Source organism: Suncus etruscus, chromosome 9, assembly GCF_024139225.1.
Source record: "Suncus etruscus isolate mSunEtr1 chromosome 9, mSunEtr1.pri.cur, whole genome shotgun sequence".
In the NCBI taxonomy this organism is placed as follows: Eukaryota; Metazoa; Chordata; class Mammalia; order Eulipotyphla; family Soricidae; genus Suncus; species Suncus etruscus.
In genome coordinates, this window is record NC_064856.1 from 12,609,469 (window position 1) to 12,630,445 (window position 20,977).

At 37.6% G+C, this 20,977-nt stretch overlaps 1 protein-coding gene across 1 annotated transcript in view; it reads left to right on the forward strand.

The window, feature by feature from the left end:
* RAD21L1 (RAD21 cohesin complex component like 1) overlaps window positions 1-14,825 on the forward strand; it is a 40,119-nt gene extending 25,294 nt beyond the window's left edge. The window contains exons 10-13 of the mRNA XM_049779263.1: window positions 295-419; window positions 6,896-6,982; window positions 10,585-10,659; window positions 14,637-14,825. Coding sequence (XP_049635220.1) covers window positions 295-419; window positions 6,896-6,982; window positions 10,585-10,659; window positions 14,637-14,825 — 476 coding nt within the window. The remainder of the gene's footprint in view (window positions 1-294; window positions 420-6,895; window positions 6,983-10,584; window positions 10,660-14,636) is intronic.
* Window positions 14,826-20,977: the final 6,152 nt, after the last annotated feature.

The following is a 20,977-nucleotide window of genomic DNA, read 5'->3' on the forward strand; positions in this document are numbered from 1 at the left end:
CTTCCTTAAAGCATTATATGTGCTAGACAACATACCTAGAAGAATTTGAATTATTTATGTTATTATGAGCAAATGTATAGGAGTAAATATGAAAGAGATGATCTCCACCATCAATGATGGAGCACATTAAGTGATAAAGAGGCAGGTTAAAGGAATGGGAAAAATGTGAAGTGTAGGAAGTCACATACAGTTTGCTTAAATTCTTGGTGTTTTATTTTAGAAGTTTGTTGTTGTAATAATCATATTCTCCAGTTAAATCTGAAAGATACTTTGATGAATCTTCCTATAATTCAGAGACCTCCATTGCAGAAAAGCCAAGTTTCCAAAAAGAGTCCAGTCAAACCAAAGCTTGGAAGGAAGTGATTAATGGATCTAAGTGTAGCTTTTATGAGGATACGAGCAGAAATATTAATTCTGAGGTAAGTTAAGCAAAGAGAATACATTAAATATTGTCACTTTTCTGACATAGATGTAGTAAAGGAGCATAGAGACTTGGATATATCTTTTCAGTTTTTTTATTTTGTTTTGTTTTTAGGCCACACAAGCTGTGTTCAGAATTACTCCTGGCTCTTTGCTCAGAGATCACTCCTGGTGTGCTTGGAACCCAGATGTGGTTATAGAGATCAAACACTTTATGTACTATCTCTTTGGCCCCTATATATTTCCTAATAGTCTATATTTGTTTTATATTATTCTGGAATTAATTTAGTAGTTAGCCACATTAAAGAGTAAATCATTATTTTTTTACCTTTTAACTTCACCAAAAAATGTCCTTTTTGGGGGGGGGCACACCTGGCAGTGTCCAGGAGTTACTCCTGGCTATTTGCTCAGAAATAGCTCCTGGCAGGCATGGGGGACCATATGGGACACGGGGATTCGAACCAACTACCTTGGGTCCTGGATCGACTGCTTGCAAGGCAAACACCGCTGTGCTATCTCTCTGGGCCCCCAAAATGTTCTTATATCTTGATTGTTTCTAGGGAAAAAAATGGAATGCTTTAGATTTGGAGGATAACATTCAAATAGGTCTCTAAAATCAGTGTATATGTAGACGTGACTTCCTATACAGTGGTCCTCTCTGACTGCCAAGCCTAATCCATAAACAATTCAGCTATACAACGTATTTAGCTTCTCTGATATATTGCCCCCTCCCCCACACTAGAGCCCCTTCTACTCCCTCATCTCCCAACTGGATTCGTTATCTTCCCTTTAATTAACCCTCTTTACCCTCAGTTCTTAACTTGTTAGGCACCAAGACCGACTTCCTGCCCCAACACATTCTGCCCTTTTGCACACCCCTACAAAGCTCATTATTACTCCTTAACTCTCTCACCCCCAATCATCAGTACCCCACATTTACTCCTTATAACTTCAGTACTGCACAGTCCTAATCACAGACCAAAGTCGTGCATTATATTTAACAACCCCCAACTATTTCAAAAGACATAAAATGGACACATATGTCTTTTGAATATGTTATGTGTATTTTCTTTGACAGCTATAACTCTTACTAAGTATCCTTTTACAGTGACAATTCTACCAACTTTTTATCTTTTCTTCTCTTTGTGAGCTGTTCAATAAGGAATTTTGGTGAAAGAGTCCCTCTGTTTAATGCTTATGATTGAACCATGTCATGGGGATAGTTGGACTTGTTCTTACGGCCTCCATATGTGCTGATAACACCAAGTGGCATTGTTCCTTGTTTGCATAGGCACATTAAAATGGGAAAATACTATAATACAAATAAGTTCTTATCTAATAGAGATTGGAACACACAAATCTTGTAGTGCAATGGGACCTTACACCCTGAACATTCAGAAGAATGGGCATTCTCCATTCACCCCTGAACCACGGAAGCTATCTATGTAACATCCAAGGTTTTATATACCAACACCTGGAAGCAATACTCTACCAGGGCCACTGCTCTGACATCGACCTGCTCAAAAGAGACTTCCCTCAACACTAAGAAGACTTGACAACAACAACGACCTGCTTACAGGACAGGGCTCTCTGCATTGCCCTTTATTTGTGAGTTGAAACAAGAGGATGCAATGTAGGATATGCAGATTCCAGGATCTTTAATACAGAAACATGATACCAACAACAGAGACTGTGTGAAAAATAAAAGTGTAATGGCACTACAGACAATGACTTGGATTGGACAAACTAGGTTGCCTGGAGCCTAGAGTTGGTCTTATGCCAGGAAACTTCAGGGGTAGGGTCTCCTTGTATGTAGGCCAAGGCTTTTCCTTTTCATGTCCCTCATATTTTGGTGGGCCTATGCAAACAATAATTGCCACTCTAACACCGTTTTTACTGTGCTCCTTTGACTCTAATTCTTAAGAAAAACAACCCACTTAAACTTTTGAGGTTAACTTAAACTAATATGCATGTGCATGGTAATGTAAAAAAGTACGTTGCCTTCAATATTTAAGGCATAAGTTTATTGCTTAAGATTGCTTTGTGTGCTGCTAAAAATATTTTGTATTACAATCTGGGGACTTGTAGGACAAAGTAATTGTACATGGGTTCTGTTTTATTTTTCTTAATGTTCTTTGGCTGAAAGTTCAAAGTTCAGATATCAGCAAGGGGATTTCTGAGAATTCTGTTTATGGGTGATTGTCTTTCCACTGTAACTTTGCCTTGTCCTCTTTCTTTGCATCTTTGTTCTCCTAATTAAAAATAGAAAATTTAAAAAAATGTTAGGAAAGCATCAAGGATAGGGCAATGGGAAATGATTAGGCCATAGACAAATAATCAACTTGGGTGCTTGCTTTTATGTAACTAAAAGCTATAATAATTTCATTTATTGATTAAAATTTTATTATAATATCTATTCACAAGACTGAAATGTCAGTGATGATGTTTGATGATGCTAATTTCATAGTTACATACTTTATATATGAGGTAATAAATATTTTATATATAAGCATGCATTTATTTATTAATAAAATTTTACTTTACTCAAAAAAAAAAAAAAGAATGCAAGCTGGCCACATGCAAGGCAAATAACCTATCCACTGTACTATCACTCTAAACCTTAAATCCTGTTCTATTGACATAATTGTATAAATCTGAATTTCACCAAAATTTTTTTTTCTAGTTTAAATAATAGGTTTACAGTAGTGTTCAGGTTTATGGCATTGGAGAGCAAAGTTACTGCACACCACCACCTCTCAAGGGCCTATGATGCTCCACTGCTGTCCTTGTGTCACCTCTGATCCAAACTTTGTTTTTTCCACTTACAACATTTTGTTGGTTGAAAGTTATGATTTTTTTTGTTTGTTTGTTTTGTTTTTGGGTCACACCCAGCATCACTCAGGGGTTACTCCTGGCTCTATGCTCAAAAATCACTCCTGTCAGGCTCGGGGGACCATATGGGACGCCGGGATTCGAACCGATGACCTTCTGCATGAAAGGCAAACGCCTTACCCTCCAAGCTATCTCTCCAGCCCCGAAAGTTATGATTTTTGTGTATACTGCTACCTTCCTTGACAACTGCCCATGTGTTCCAGACCTTCCTCCTATGTTGCTATGTCGATTCTAATCAATCTAATCATTAACTCTGCTCCATTCCTCCAACCTAGCACTCTCAGGACTATAAAATATAGTGTTCAAAGTGTATTACCAATAAATATTGCCTATGCTCTTGACTTGTTTCTCTGTACAGTACAGATCAGTGAGATTATTTTGTATTTGTCCTGCCTCTGGCTTATTTCATTCAGTATGATACCCTTTAGTTCCACCTAAGTGGCTGTGAAATGCATGACTTTATTTTTCTTGCATAGTATTTCATTGTGTGTGTGTGTATATATATATATATATACATATATGTATGTATATATATGTACATATACATACATTTGGTTTTTTGATCACACCGGCAGCGCTCAGGAGTTACTCCTGGCTCTATGCTCAGAAATCGCTCCTGGCAGGCTCAGGGGACCATATGAAATGCCGGGATTCGAACCACCGACCTTCTACATGCAAGGCAAATGCCTTACCTCCATGCTATCTCTCTGGCCCCATGTGTATATGTTCTAAATTTCTTTATCTCTTAATAAAAATTTGGGTTGCTTTAATATCCTGACTATTATACTGAGTGATAAAGTGAAATATTATTTCCATCTGCTGAATTGTATTTTGTAGAAAAAAATTTTATGGGCAAGCACCATACCCACTATACTATCTTTCCAACCCCCTACAGTTATTTTTTTTTATTCTTTTTTTTTTTTATTTTTGGGTCACACCTGGCAGCGTTCAGGGGTTGCTCCTGGCTCTCTGCTCAGAAATCACTCCTGGCAGGCTCAGGGGACCATATAGGGTGCTGGGATTCGAACCACCATCCTTCTATGTGCAAGGCAAATACCCTACCACTGTCCTATCTCTCCGGCCCACTACAATTATTCTTAAAGAGCAGAGGCAAATGTATAATCATAAAAACAGTTTTAGAGTTCTAAAAGATTCTATAACACATTGAATATGGAACTTAGCAAAATTTGCAGCATATTACTAGATTCAGTTCCAAAAAATATTTATTTAATGCATTTATCAAAATATTTCATTATAAAGCAACTTACTTTGTGATTCATTAACTTAAATTGAGTGGGGCAGAGTGTTAGTACAGTGTGTATGTTCAATCCTTAGAACCCCATATAGTCCCTAACAATTGCTGGGAGTAAATCCTGCCAGGAGTAAGCCCTGTGAATCACTGGTTGTGGCAGGGAGAGGCACTCTGGTGCTGTTCAGGGGTTATTCCTGGATCTTCCCTCAGAAATGACTCCAGGCAAGCTCAAGAGATCATATGGGATGCTGGGATCTAACACAGATTGACCACATGCAAGGCAAATGCCCTACCCATTGTGCTATCACTCACTCTTGCCTGAAAAATAGTTTTTTAAATATAATAATATTTTTCATTTGTCACTTTGTCAATTTAAATGAGTTGGCCACATGTAAGGCAAATGCCCTACCTAAATGTTAATATTGTTACAACACCAGATAAAATATACTTGTACTTTTCTACTCTGTTCCATCATCACTGTATTTTGATAGTCATTCAGTACATTCAAAGTCAATTTACTGAAACTGAATGTCCTTGGCAGGAAAGACAACTTTATAATTTATTAAATCAAAATGTTTTACTAAATATTTGATAATACAACAGATACTAAGATAACTGGTTTTCAAATACTACATTCTTCCATATTTAGAAACAGGCATTTTTATGGTATATAAATACTGAAAATTACCACTAGGCATATTTGCATAATTTATTTTTAACATATTAAGAAATAAGTTTACTCAGAAGCTTGAAGTAAAGAAAAATGATGAATTCACCATTTCTTTTAGATCTTTCACTACTTAGTCTAAAGTTATGCTTTAAACTTTTCCGTTTTATTATACTTATGTGAATGGATACAAAATATAGTCAGGAATTAAAGCACAATTGAGGGGATAGGGCACGTGCCTTGAATGTGGCCAACCCAAGTTTGCTCCCTGACACCCATTTGGTTCCATAAGCCTTCCAAGAGTGATCCCTAAGAGCAGAGCCAGTAGTAAGCTCTACTCTCAGGGATCAGTGAGCACTGCCAGGTGTGGCCCTACCGCCCCAAAAATAATAAATAGAGCACAAATGAAAGAATTACTGATGATCATTAATCACTTTCACATCTTTTTAAACAGAACTTTTATGTAACTTAAATGCGAATTAAATCTTATGTAATAATATTCATATTAAATAATAAAAGGAAGGTCAAAGAAAATAGTACAGTAGATAGGGTGTTTGCCTTATCTGTAGCTGACCATTGTTCAATCTCCAGCATCACATATGGTCTCCCAGAGAACACTGTCAGGTGTGATCCAATTTATTAAAAAAAAAAAAAAAAAAAAAGGGTAAAAAATGCAACTCTTGTGAGGAATAGTCCCTTAGCACCAACAGGTTTGACCCAAAACAATCCTCAAATAAAATATAATGTAATTCCTTATACTCACTGGAAGTTTTTAAAAATATAAAATGAAATGAAAAGCAGTTAACTATGCTTTAGCTTAACACATGTGAATAACACAGATAAAAGCTGAGAAGTGAAGCTTCACAGCAAGTTGAAGATGGCAAGTGGGCTAATGGAGTCCATAGTAATTAAAAAGGAAGATAATGGGAATAGAGAAGTACTGATTTCTTCATTTTTACTCATTCCTTTTTTTTTCTTAACATTTTCACTCCCCTTCTAGAGAGCAGTTTTTCCTTTCTTTTCTACAGTGCAGCTCGAAGTGTTAACTATATCCTATCGTCACCCTAGGTAGAGATATTTATATCTCTTTCCTCATTCTCATGCCCTCTGCTTAGATTTCATTCCTCTTCCACCAGGTACTGACTGGTATAAGACAAACTCATCAAAAGAAAGTGTTCTGCATAGCAACAGAAACTTTTGATGAGGTCTGCAGTGGTAAAGGAAATAGAAGGGAAAATGAAAGACAGCAAGGAAGTTAGAGTATACAAGTTCTCATTTGAAGGGCATTTGGAAGGTAGACAGTAGAAATCTATCTGTTATTTTTCATAAATAAGGTTTAGAGGGACCAGAGTGATAGAACAGTGGATAGTGTGTTTGCCTTGCATACAGCCAACTCAAGTTCAATCCCAGCATCCTATATGGTCCCACAGGCCCGACTGAAATAATTTCTGAGTGCAAAGCCAGGAGTAACTCCTGAATGCCAACAGGTGTGGCCCCTAACAATCAAACAAAAAAGAAATAATGTTTTTTGAATGCAAGTAGCATTTTGAATTAGTTTTAGAATTAGTATTCTTGTGATTATAGCATTTAATAATATATGATTGTTTCCATGATAACTACAATTATTGTGATAACTTGTCTATTTTTTTCTTAATTTATTTTAGCCAGATATTGTTGAAATGATTTGTTCATCTGCTGTGGTATCAAATAGTACCTCCACACAAGAATCTGAAAATCATCTAATTGAACAGGTAAATATATAGAGGTTAATATTCTTATGCTAGAGTGATAGTACAGTGAATAAAGCATTTGCCTTGCATGCAGCCAACCCAGGTTCAATCCTTGGCATCCATATGGTTTCCTGAGTGAAGAGTCAGGGGGTAACCCTGGACAAGTCCAGTGGTAGCCCCAAAACAGACAAAAATGCTCTTTAATAATGGACTATATGGGCAGGAGTGGTACCACAAGGGGTAAGGCATCTGCCTTGCCTGCGCTAGCCTAGGATGGACTGTGGTTTGATCCTCTGGCATCCCATAAGGTTCCCCAAGCCCCCCAAGGAGTGATTTCTGAGTGCATAGCTCAGGAGTAACCCCCCTGAGCATCACTGGGTGTGACCCAAAAATCAAAACAAAAATGGATTATAAATATTTAACTTTTACTAAAAAATTGGGTTTTATAGCTCTTAATATCTAAATATATGGTTTAGTGATCTCAACAATGATGTGTTTGAATAGTTTAATAAAAAAAAACCCCTAAGAATATTTCTGTCTTTATTTTGAAACTTTCAATAATTTTACAGAAAGGTGGATTATTTGTTATGCTTATCAAAGGTAAATACTAACTTTAAGTGTTGAGAATTGCTATTTTAAATTATTCTCTCATCTCCAAAGAAAAAGAGTTATAAAGGGAGATGGTTTAATTTTATTTACAGAGTTATGAGTATTTTTCACTAGGTTACTTTTGTGGTTCAAGACCTAAATCTATACAAAACTTCCAGAGATAAGAAAAACAAAATTGTCTCGAAGAGCTAAAAGCAAAGCCAGAGGTATTATCTAACTACCTGACAGGTTACACATGACTGCCTTATTTCTCTAGTCCTGTTCCTATATTACTGACAGGATTTAAAGAGTTTAGTGAATTTTGCAAATAAAATAACTGTCACTTGTCTTGTTTGTCAGGCTATGGGCTGGCAGTTATGACCAAGACAGTAGCTAGGTGGTTTTCAACCTATCTACATATGCAAAAACTAGCGGTTGAATAATGTTGCAATAGAATACCTTTTCATATGTAGAAACAGAATTCTCTTTGTTCTCTAGGATTGAAAAAAGACCTAAGCTTTTTAACAAAGCACGAGACAAAAATGGGATGTTCATTTTTGCTAATCTCATCAACTTCTGTAGGCACAGATTATTTTCATACATAGTCAAGTAAAGCATGACACAGCACAAATTTAGCTATTTTAACAACCCACAGGGCTTTCCGCACAATGGCTTTAGCTGCAGGGTGTCTAGATAGATTATATAAACAGACTTCAGCAAAGTGCATAAACTATTTCTTTTTTTTTCTCCTCACTCCTCCATCGACTATTTCTTCATAGCCTTCTTCCGAATAGATTTAGTTGTACACTACAATCTTATAAATTTTTAAAAGAATGGACTAATGCTTTTCACATGTGAAAAATATCATTTTTGTATTTTTTGTATTTCACAAAGTAAACATTAATAATTGGGTGAGCTCATTTCTCACAGGACAGTAAATATAAGAAAGGATATAACGTGTAGGAACAGGAAATTCGAACAGTCACTGACGGAATCATGAGTCCCCTGAATATGGTATTATTTTCAATGTCAGAATATTATGGAACTTTCTGAATTCAACTTTAAGCTCATGAAACTGAAAGCTTTTTTTATTTTTTTGTTTTGGGGCCACACCCGGCAGAACTCAAGGGTTACTCCTGGCTTTGCTCTCAGAAATCGCTACTGGTAGGCTCCAGGGACCAGGTGGTATGCCCTGGATCAAATTCCAGTCTGTCCAGGGTTGGCCACATACAAGGCAAATACCCTACTGCTGTACTATCCCTCTGGCCCCCAAACTGAAAGCTTTTAAAAGTATCTGAAAAGTATGCATGAAGTTTGAGTGTGATAAGGGTGTAAAAGGTACCGACAGAGAATATGGTTTTGTTTGTTTGTTTGTTTGTTTTTGGGCAACACCCGGCAGTACTCAGGGTTACTCCTGGCTCTGCGCTCAGAAGTCACTCCTGGCAGACTGGAGGGACCATATGGGATGCTGAGAATTGAATCGGAGTTTATAGTTGTGAGTTGGCCGCGTGCAAGGCAAACGCCTTACCGCTGTGTTATCACTCCAGCCCCTGACAGACAGTATGGTCAGGACTAACTGAAAAGAATTTATGAAATAGGTCAGACTTATGTCACTTATATCACTTCTCCCAACCTGCTCTTCCATAAGATTTATCAGCACCTTTCCTATGTCCAGTTTCAGTCCTCAACTAATATAGATGTTATTTGGTAAAGGCTTAATTAGACTCACAGTGAGTTCCTCTGAGGAGATTTCAACTTAAAAGTTTTTTTTTTGTTTTTTTTTTTTGTTTTTTTTTTTTTGTTTTTGGGCCACACCCAGTAACGCTCAGGGGTTACTCCTGGCTATGTGCTCAGAAGTTGCTCCTGGCTTGGGGGACCATATGGGACACCGGGGGATCGAACCGCGGTCCGTCCAAGGTTAGCGCAGGCAAGGCAGGCACCTTACCTTTAGCGCCACCGCCCGGCCCCAACTTAAAAGTTTTAATATTGAGGGGCCAGAGAAATAGCATGGAGGTAAGGCATTTGCCTTGCATGCAAAAGGTCAGTGGTTTGAATCTCGGCATCCCATATGGTCCAAGCCTGCCAGGAGCGATTTCTGAGCGTAGAGCCAGGAGTAACCCCTGAGCGCTGCCTGGTGTGACGCCCCCCAAAAAAAGTTTTAATATTGAGGTATTTTTTAAAGTAACTAAGTTTTGATCAAGTCTCTTTGGTATCTGAAAGGTTTTTCAACTAATGGCATAAAACCTAAAACTAAGGGCCAGAGGTACAGTAGGTAGGGTGTTTGCCTTCCAATTGGTCGATCTGTGCTCAATTCCCAGTATCCCATATGGTTCTCCAAGCATGACAGGAGTAATTCCTGAGTGCAGAGCCATGAGGAACTAACAACTTGGCGTCACTGAGTGTAGCCCAAAACAAAAATGAAAACTACTACAAACTGGATTTTTTTTAAATTTTTTGTTTTGGGGCTACACCACTGGTTCTCAGGGGTTACTCCCAGCTATGTACTCAGGAATCACTCCTGGCAGCCATGAGGAACCATAGGAGACACCAAAGATCAAACCTGGGTTGGCCATATGCAAAGCAAGCACCTTTCCTGCTGTACTCTCTCTCTGACCCTGATATCAGTTTTTATTATAACTTCTGTATCACCAGGTATGTTCAGATAAAGGCCCTCAAAGACCAGTTTTTCTCTAGTTTTATGTTTACTCGTGTCAATTAAGTTCAAATTGGCCAGAGTTTAAATGGTGATAGCAAAAAAAAAAAAAAAAAGGTGATTACTTTTTAATTTTGGGGGGGCATGCATTACCCACAGAATCTCCTAGTCTAGTAAATTTTAGAAAATGACTGGGAGAGTATGAACATAATCCATATTCTCTATTTATATATTATTCTTATTCTTTCTTTTATCAGACTGTCAGATCCTTATTTGGCAAACCTAAAGTTATAGCTGTGTTTCTTATAACAGTTAGCACAATGCTTAGAAAACAATGAACTAAGCAAAATTTGTCTAAATTTCTTAGAAGCCATCCAAACAGGAGCCAATGGAAATTGAACAAAATACTGAAGATAAATGGAATCGAAGAACACTCCATATGTTAAATAAATTGCGGGTAAGATAGGATTTATCAAACCCTCTACCTGTATTTTAAATGAATAAAATTTTGACTTCAATATTTTAGATATTGGTAAAAATTAAACTGTTTTCATAGCAGCCAAATTCTACAAAATTAGATGCTTAGTGGGAACTAGCACATATAAAATATTAACTACAGCATTTTGAACTATCTTTTAGCTTTCAACTAATTTCCTTTCATAGAAATTGAAATATTAACTTTGTAACATCTCTCCCTACCTCCAATATATTTTCAGCACATTTTGGGGTATTTATTTTGTTTTTTTGTTTTTTTGTTTTTTTGTTTTTTGTTTTTTGTTTTTTGTTTTGGTTTTTGAGCCACACCCAGCATTGCTCAGGGGTTACTCCTGGCTGTCTGCTCAGAAATAGCTCCTGGCAGGCACGGGGGACCATATGGGACACCGGGATTTGAACCAACCACCTTTGGTCCTGGATCGGCTGCTTGCAAGGCAAACGCCACTGTGCTATCTCTCCGGGCCCATTTTGGGGTATTTATAATATAGATATTTATTTGATTGTGACAGAATCAAAATATCAGTGGCTTAAAAAGATAATGACTTTTTTTTTTGAAACTATGAAGACAATTTAGATGATAAAAACACATGCCTGGTTTGGTTGGCCCTAAGTCCGATTCCTCATACTACATGGCTACCAGGTCTGGTGGCCCTGATGCTGACTCTGGTGGTCCCTAATCACCATTAGCCAAGCACCTCAGCTACATAGACTGAGTTCTGTCAGGAGTGGCCCCTACTATTTTTTTTAAAACAGTTTATTTATTTATTAGTTGATTGGTTTTTGGGCCACACCCGATGATGCTCAGGGGTTACTCCTGGATTTGTGCTCAGAAATTGCACCTAGCAAGCTCGGAGGACCATATGGGATGTCAGGAATCAAGCCGGGTCCATCCCAGGTTGGCCACATGCAAGGAAAATGCCCTACTTCTGTGCTATCTATCAGGCCCTTCCCCTATTTTTAATGTTAATTTTTAATGTTAATTTTCTCCAAAAAATGGTTCAATCTTGCATGGCAGCACAGGTACCCACAAAACATAGCTGCAGCATAGCTATGCACACAAAGTTGACAGACAGGTTTCTTTTTATTTCATTTTCTTTATTCTCAGAATCAGGGACTGGAGTGATAGCACAGTGGTAGGGCATTTGCCTTGCACAAGGCCAACCCAGGACAGACCCCCAGTTTGATTCCCTGGCACCCCATATGGTCCCCCAAGCCTGCCAGGAACAATTTCTGAGTGCAAAGTCAGGAGTAACCCATGAGTTCCAACAGGTGTGGCCCAAAAAAAAAAAATATATATATATATATATTTGGATCAGAATGACTACCTGCCCTATATGAATTCTAATCAGCCTCAAGTAACCCAGAAATTTTATGTATAGCTTTTCACATTGTATTGACCTGCATTTAGTTACATTGGCACATTTATCTTGAAAATGTCTTCTTTTTGGCTACCTTGAATCCTGACAACCTCCGTCACAATAACTTTTATTGTTTTAAGTTTTTATTGTTTTAAACCATTGATATTTTGGTTCTCTGTTGCTTCATTGTGATTCTCTTCTTGAGAATGAGTATTAAGTGTCCATCAATCATTGCCAAATGCCATAATATTATATGCAAGTTTATAGTGTAAATTGCATTCTTGTCAAATGTATGGTTTTTTTAGGGAATGTTGGTTAGTACCTCCTTTTCCTACTTTTTTTTTTTTTTTTTTTTTTGGTTTTTGGGTCACACCCAGCAGTGCTCAGGGGTTATTCCTGGCTCCAGGCTCAGAAATTGCTCCTGGCAGGCATGGGGGACCATATGGGACACCGGGATTTGAACTGATGACCTTCTGCATGAAAGGCAAATGCCTTACCTCCACGCTATCTCTCCAGCCCCTCCTTTTCTTATTTTTTAGTGTCTCTATTGCCATTCTTATTCTAAGTCCAAAATCTCAGGCAATATAATACAACCTGTTTTTCTTTTTTTTTCTTTTTTTTTTTTTTTTTGGTTTTTGGGCCACACCCGTTTGACGCTCAGGGGTTACTCCTGGCTATGTGCTCAGAAATCGCCCCTGGCTTGGGGGGACCATATGGGACGCCGGTGGATCGAACCGCGGTCCTTCCTTGGCTAGCGCTTGCAAGGCAGACACCTTACCTCCAGCGCCACCTACCCGGCCCCATACAACCTGTTTTTCAAGCACATCAATTTATTTAGTTTCCTACCTTCCTTCCTTTTCCTGAAGATATCCCTTCTAGTTTTCATCATCACAATGTCCTAATCTTAACTCTTTGCTTTCTGTTTGCATTTCAGTTTTTATTCCTTTTTTATTCCTTATTTCAGTTTTTATTCCTTTACAATAACAAGGAAATTACTTGTTTCTCTTCTATACTCATTTTGATTTCTTTTTGTCTTACTCATGTTCAGAATTTACTCCTAGCTGGATCATTCCTGGTAATCATATATAAGTGGCCAGAAAGGACCTTAAGATTTGCCAAAGATTGAATCTGGGGTGGCTGTGTGCAAAGTGGGTGCCTTTTCCCCTGTACTGTCTGTCTCTCTAGCTGCTCTGGATATTTTCTTTTAATGTCCAAAATTGAAAACCATTCCCTGTTTTCTCCCAAAGCAAAAGTAGTCACCAGATGCACATCTTGTCTCTACAAGAGAAAGAATAAATGACTTGGTATATCATCTCTTAAGGTTGAGGATACTGAGTCACTCCTTTGATTGAAATAAAATACAAAAAAGAAGTTTAACTTATTAATTTGTTGGATGTTATAGGCTATACATAGTATTTCTAAAAATGCTTTACAACTATGCAAGGAATGTAGTACTTATGGGAATACTGGCCTATATTCATCAGAATATTTCTAGCTAAAAATGTATACTTCTATTTTAAGAATCTAAGTTGATGTATTAGTTTTTATTCTAGAAGTTATCTTTATCCATAATTAAATAATTATACCATAGTTTTTTTCTAGCACATTCACAAGTGCCCTCTATGAATCCAACATCTTTCTAATTTGATCATTGAAATAAGAGCAGGTGTTGAAATTAAAATAAATTAAATCAGGGCCGGAGAGATAGAAGGGGCCAGAGAGGTAGCACAGCGGTAGGGCATTTGCCTTGCATGTGGCCAAATGGGGGGGGGGGGGTTTCAATTCCTGGCATCTCGTATGGTCCCCCAGCCTGCCAGGGGCAATTTCTGAGTGCAGAGTCAGGAGTAACTCTAGAGCACTGCCGAGTATGGCCCAGAAACCAATCAATCAATAAATAAAGTTTAAAAAACTAAATTAAATCTTCTCTCTATTCTTCTCAGTAGTAATGTACTTCTATTTTTACCTCTAGGGTTGTTTAAAATTACTCATACACTGTATGAGTAAAGAAAAGAAGTTGAAGGCTAATCATTTTATTGTACTTGAAGCCTCCCAAAATCCTGAAATCTTTTTCTCCCCACTAGTTTAAACTAATTGCACTTTCTAGAGGGGCCATTTACATTAGTGGTGATTTTTAAAATACAAACCAACATTTGCATAACACATTAAAAATGTGTAAGATGCTTTCTTTTATATGCATTTTCTCAATGAACCAAGCTCATGATCAATACCTATGGTGCTTTTAAAGACTACTGATGAGTGAGGCCAGAGCAGCAAGTAAGGTGTTTGCCTTGCCAGCAGCTGATCAAGGTCCAATTTCTGGCTTATGGATCCCTGAGTCAGCCAGGAGAAAATTTCTGAGTTCAGAACCAGGAGTAACTAACCCCTGAGCACCGCCAGGTGTGGCCCCAAAAAACAAAAACAAGGACCAAATACTGATGAGTCATTTACTTTTCCTCATTTAAAGATTTTATAGTCACTTGTCAAATTTATCAATTATCTTTGTTCATTGTATATCCACAGCCTGATTTTCTTTTAATAATCTTGTTTTCCTTTCTTTTTTCTTTTCTAATTATATCCTCAGGAATCCCACAGGATGGGAAATGAATACTTTAGTCTGATGATGTTCTGTAGAAATAGTAACCGAAAACAAACAGCAGTCAAATTTTACAGCTTTCTTGTCCTAAAAAAACAAAAGGCTATTGAGCTGAAGCAGAATGCTCCCTATGAAGACATTATAGCCACAAGGGGACCAATGTTTTATGAAATGTAAAGAAAATTATCAAAATGTATATTTATGCTATTATTGAAATATCAGTATAAAATTTTCAATTTACTAAAGAAGACACTACCTAGAAGCCACTGAAGGTCTGATTCATTTCATAGATAATTTATATCCTATTTCCTCCATAAATTTAAAATAATTATAGACATGGAAACCTATATGCTCATATAAATATGTAATGAAAGGTTAGTAGTAAAAAAATTAGCTGACATAATATATAACATTTATCATTTCCTTGACTTGAATTCTGTACTTAAAATATATATTTTAAATATTATTTTCCTTCAAGAAATATTTAAGGATATTAAAATTATGTTTTTATTGAGTTATCATAGTTTATAATACTGATATTGAAGACATTGTTTTTATAGTTTCTATGATATATTGCCAATCCTTCCACCAGTGTTTTAATTTTACATTGGATTTCTTTTTTGTATTTTATCAAATTGAATAAAATTTCCTTATTGTCCCACAAATAACAGTTATTTGATTCTAATATATATCAACTTTTGCTTGACCTTTTTCTATGTTTTTAATATAATATCTTAAAATTAATTTCTGTTCTAATCTTTTATTTATTTATTTATTCATTTAAGTTCTTTTTTGGGGGAGAAGAGAGGGGAGACAAAAAGGGAGAGAAGAGAAGGGGAGGGAAGAGGGTCCATTTAAGTTCTTTTTGTCACTCAATAAAAGTTATCATTTATAAGCAAAATTAATTCTGCTTTTATGATAAAAATTAGCAGTCACTCTGCATGTTCTCTGAATATATTATTCAAGCAATAGTCAGCATAATATTCTTTTACTTGGTCTTTACTAAGCAGTTCTTACTTTAAAATTCTTGTTTTATGGCCTGCTTCAGAGGTGGGTCAGGATGTACACACACTGATTCCTGCTGGTTTCTACCGGAGGTCAGAAGGGTGCAGAAGCCATCTTGGGTCATGCTGTTTTTAGCTGCCTGAGACTGGATTTCATCAGCATTCCTGCTGGTGATCCTGCCTGCTTCAGAGGTGGGTCAGGATGTACACACACTGATTCCTGCTGGTTTCTGCCGGGAGTCAGAAGGGTGCAGAAGCCATCTTGGGCCATGCGGTTTCCAGCTGCCTGAGACTGGATTTCATCAGCATCCCTGCCGGTGATCCTACCTGCTTCAGAGTGAGAGACAGAATTGAGGAACTCTGATGGAACACAGATGCCAGCACCCCTATCTGCCTGTCTTCTGTGCTGTGCTCCATTTTTGGCCTGATTTCATCCTGTGTGTGGCTCATCTACGGACGCTTCCCTGGAGCTTTCCCTGGAGGTGAGGTTACAAGCCCAGAAAGGGTGGACCACTCTGTTTCACTTCCCACCTGTGCACATCATTTAGCCAATGAATACAACCACAACACATAGAAAAACCCACAATACAAGTGTGACAATGGGGAAAAAATGAAGGCCAGTGCCAGACAGAGAATGACGATGGCAACTCTGATGACTTGAACATGACCAACCAACTAGTCAGGCTCTCAGATAAGGAGTTTAAAGTCGCAATATGGAAGATGTTCAAAGAACTCAAAGAAAGTATAGAAGAGAACACTAATAAGAATCAAGAGAATATGAAGATAGAAATCAGAAAACTCCAAACTGAAATTTCAGGTCAAATAACAGGTCTGAAAAACTCAGTAGATGAATGAAGAAAAACATGGTTGAGCTTTCCCACAGGTTAACAGCAGCTGAGGATAGAATTAGTACACTGGAAGATGAGATGAATCACAACTCCATACAGCAGAAGAGATTGGAAAAAAGCCTTAAAGCAAATGATCAAACAATGGAAAAATTATTCAAAGAATGGGAACAGATGAAAATAGAAGTTTATGATAGGCTCAACAGAAACAACTTAAGAATCATTGGAGTTCCAGAGACCCAGGAAGAAAATCTCCAGGAAAAATCAATGGTCAAGAACATCATTAAAGAGAAACTACCAGAGCTAATGAATACATGCGATCAAATCCTGCATGCCCGAAGAGTACCAACTAAAAGAGACCCCAGAAAAACACCCCAAGACACATCCTAGTCACAATGACGAATCCCACAGATAGAGACAGAATTCTGAAAGCAGGAAGATTGAAAAGAGAAATTACATTCAAGGGAACATCCTTGAGATTTACTGCAGACCTGTCACCGGAAACACTCAAGGCCAGAAGGCAGTAGTGAGACATAGTGACAAAACTCAATGACATAAATGCTTCGCCTAGAATACTGCACCCAGCAAAACTCACTTTCAGGTTTGAAGGAATAATACATGGTTTCACAGAAAAACAACAGCTCAGAAACTTTACAGACTCAAAACCATTCTTAAAAGAAAAATGAACGGCCTACTTTAAGACAAGACTGACCAACAGACACACCAAACTTCAATATAAAGATGCCATTAAATCCCAGGACAATTCTTTCTCTCAATGTCAATGGACTAAATGCACCAGTTAAGAGACACAGAGTGGCTAAATGGATCAAAAAACTCAATCCAACCTTCTGCTGCCTACAAGAAACGCACCTGAATAGTCCGAACAAACATAGACTCAAAATAAAAGGCTGGAGGAAAATCATCCAAGCAAACAACACCCATATAAAAGCTGGAGTGGCCATACTAATATCAGATGATGCAAACTTTATACTTAGGAAAGTTGTAAGGGACAAGGATGGACATTTTGTATTAATCAAGGGATACGTACAGCAGGAAGAAATCACTCTCCTAAACATATATGCACCGAATGAGGGACCAGCAACATATTTAATACAATTGTTGACAAATCTGAAAAATAATATCAATAACAACACAATAATTGTGGGATACCTTAACACGGCATTGTCAACACTTGACAGGTCAACCAGACTGAAACCCAACAAGAATATACTAGGCCTAAAAAGAGAAATGGAAGAAAGAGGCCTAGTAGATATATACAGGACAATCCACCCCGAGAAGCCTGGATACACATTCTTCTCTAATGTACATGGGACATTCTCCAGGATAGACTACATGCTAGCACACAAAACATACCTCCATAATATCAAGAGGATAGAAATTTTGCAGGCTACCTTCGCTGACCACAAGGCCCTGAAATTATATGTGAATTACAAAGGGACACAGAAGAAAAACTTTAATACCTGGAAGTTAAACAGCCTAATACTGAATAACCAGTGGGTCTGAGATGAAATCAAAGAGGACATCAAAACCTTCCTAGAAACAAATGACAATGGAGACACAAACTATCAGAACCTATGGGACACAGCAAAAGCGGTACTGAGAGGAAAATTTATAGCTTTGCAAGCACACATCAGGAAAGAAGAAGGGGCATACCTGAATAGCTTAATGATGCAGCACACAGAATTAGAAAGTATTCAACAAAAGGACCCAAATATAGGGAGACAGAGGAAATAACAAAGCTGAGAGCAGAAATCAATGAAGTGGAAACCCGAAAAACAATCCAAAAGATCAACGAAAGCAGAAGTTGGTTCTTTGAAAAAATAAACAAGATTGATAGACCACTGGCAAAACTAACAAAAAGAGAGAGAGAGAGAGAAACTTGATAACTCGTAGTAGGAATGAAAAAGGAGAGAGCACTACTGATATGGTAGAGATCCAAAGGGTAATCAGAAACAACTTTGAGAAACTCTATGCCACTAAAAATGAAAACCTGGAAGAAGTGGATAAATATTTGGACTCTTATAATCTTCCACGGTTGAATGAAGAGGATGTAGCATATCTAAACACACCCATCACTATTGAGGAAATTAAGGCAGTAATCAAATGTCTGCCCAAAAACAAAAGTCCAGGCTCAGATGGATTTACTAATGAATTCTTTCAAACCTTTCAAGAGAAACTTCTACCAATCCTGGCAAGATTCTTTCATGAAATTGAAAAAAATGGGAACACTTCCAAATAGCTTTTATGAAGCCAACATCACCTTGATACCTAAACCAGACAGAGATGCTACCAAAAAAGAAAATTACAGACCAATATCGCTGATGAATACAGATGCAAAGATCCTCAACAAAATCTTGGCAAATAGGTTTCAATGCCTCATTAAGAATATCATCCACTATGATCAAGTAGGTTTCATCCCAGGAATGCAAGGCTGGTTTAACATCTGTAAATCTATCAACATAATACACAAATCAACAACAAGAAAAATAGAAATCACATGATCATATCAATAGACTCAGAGAAAGCATTTGATAAGGTCCAACACCCATTCTTGATCAAAACTCTCAGCAAGATGGGAATGGAAGGAACCTTTCTCAATATAGTTAAGGCCATCTACCACAAGCTAGAGGCAAATATTGTCCTTAATGGAGAAAAACTGAAAGCCTTTCCTCTAAATTCTGGCTCAAGACAAGGCTGTCCTCTCTCACCACGCCTATTCAACATAGCACGGGAAGTACTCGCTATAGCAATTAGGCAAGAAAAGGATATCAAGGGAATCCAGATAGGAAAGGAAGAAGTCAAGCTCTCACTGTTTGCAGATGACATGATACTCTACCTAGAAAACCCTAAAGTCTCTACGAAAAAGCTTCTAGAAACAATAGACTCATATAGCAAGGTGGCAGGCCACAAAATTAACGCACAAAAATCAATGGCCTTTCTATACACCAATAGTAATAAGGATGAAATGGACATTAAGAAAACAACCCCATTCGCAATAGTGCCACACAAACTCAAATATCTTGGAATCAACTTGACTAAAAATGTGAAGGACCTATACAAAGAAAACTATAAAACTCTGCTCCAAGAAATAAGAGAGGACACGTGGAAATAAAAACACATACCCTGCTCATGGATTGGCAGGATTAACATCATTAAATTGGCAATACTCCCCAAAGCATTGTACAGATTTAATGCGATCCCTCTAAAGATACCCATGACATTCTTCAAAGAAGTGGATCAGGCACTTTTGAAATTTATTTGAAACAATCATCACCCTAGAATAGCTAAAGCAATCATTGGGAAAAAAGAATATGGGGAGCATTACTTTCCCCAACTTTAAACTGTACTACAAAGCAATAGTTACCAAAACAGCATGGTATTGGAATAAAGACAGGCCCTCAGATCAGTGGAATAGGCTTGAATGCTCAGAGAATGTTCCCCAGACATACAATCACCTAATGTTTGATAAAGGAGCAAGAAATCCTAAATGGAGCAGGGAACGCCACTTCAACAAGTGGTGTTGGCACAACTGGTTAGCCACTTGCAAACAATTGAACTTAGACCCCCAGCTAACATCATGTATGAAGGTTAAATCCAAATGAATTAAAGACCTCGATATCAGACCCCAAACCATAAGATATCTAGAACAACACGTAGGTAAAACACTCCAGGACATTGAGACTAAGGCATCTTCAAAGAGGAAACTGCACTCTCCAAGCAAGTGAAAGCAGAGATTAACAGATGGGAATATATTAAACTGAGAAGCTTCTGCACCTCAAAGGAAATAGTGCCCAGGATACAAGAGCCACACACTGAGTGGGAGAAACTATTCACCCAATACCCATCAGATAAGGGGCTAATCTCCAAATTATACAAGGTACTGACAGAAATTTACAAGAAAAAAAAAACATCTAATCCCATCAAAAAATGGGGAGAAGAAATGGACAGACACTTTGACAAAGAAGAAATACAAATGGCCAAAAGACACATGAAAAAATGCTCCACATCACTAATCATCAGGGAGATGCAAATCAAAACAACTATGAGGTACCACCTCACACCCCAGAGATTGGCATACATCACAAAGAATGGGAACAAGCAGTGTTGGCGGGGATGTGGAGAGAAAGGAACTCTTATCCACTGCTGGTGGGAATGCCGTCTAGTTCAACCTTTATGGAAAGCAATATGGAGATTCCTCCAAAAAATGGAAATCGAGCTCCCATATGACCCAGGTATACCACTCCTAGGAATATACCCTAGGAACACAAAAATACAATACAAAAATCCCTTCTTTACACCTATATTCATTGCAGCACTATTTACCATGGCAAGACTCTGGAAACAGCCAAGATATCCTTCAACAAGTGAATGGCTAAAGAAACTGTGGTACATATACACAATGGAATATTATGCAGCTGTCAGGAGAGATGAAGTCATAAAATTTTCCTATACATGGATG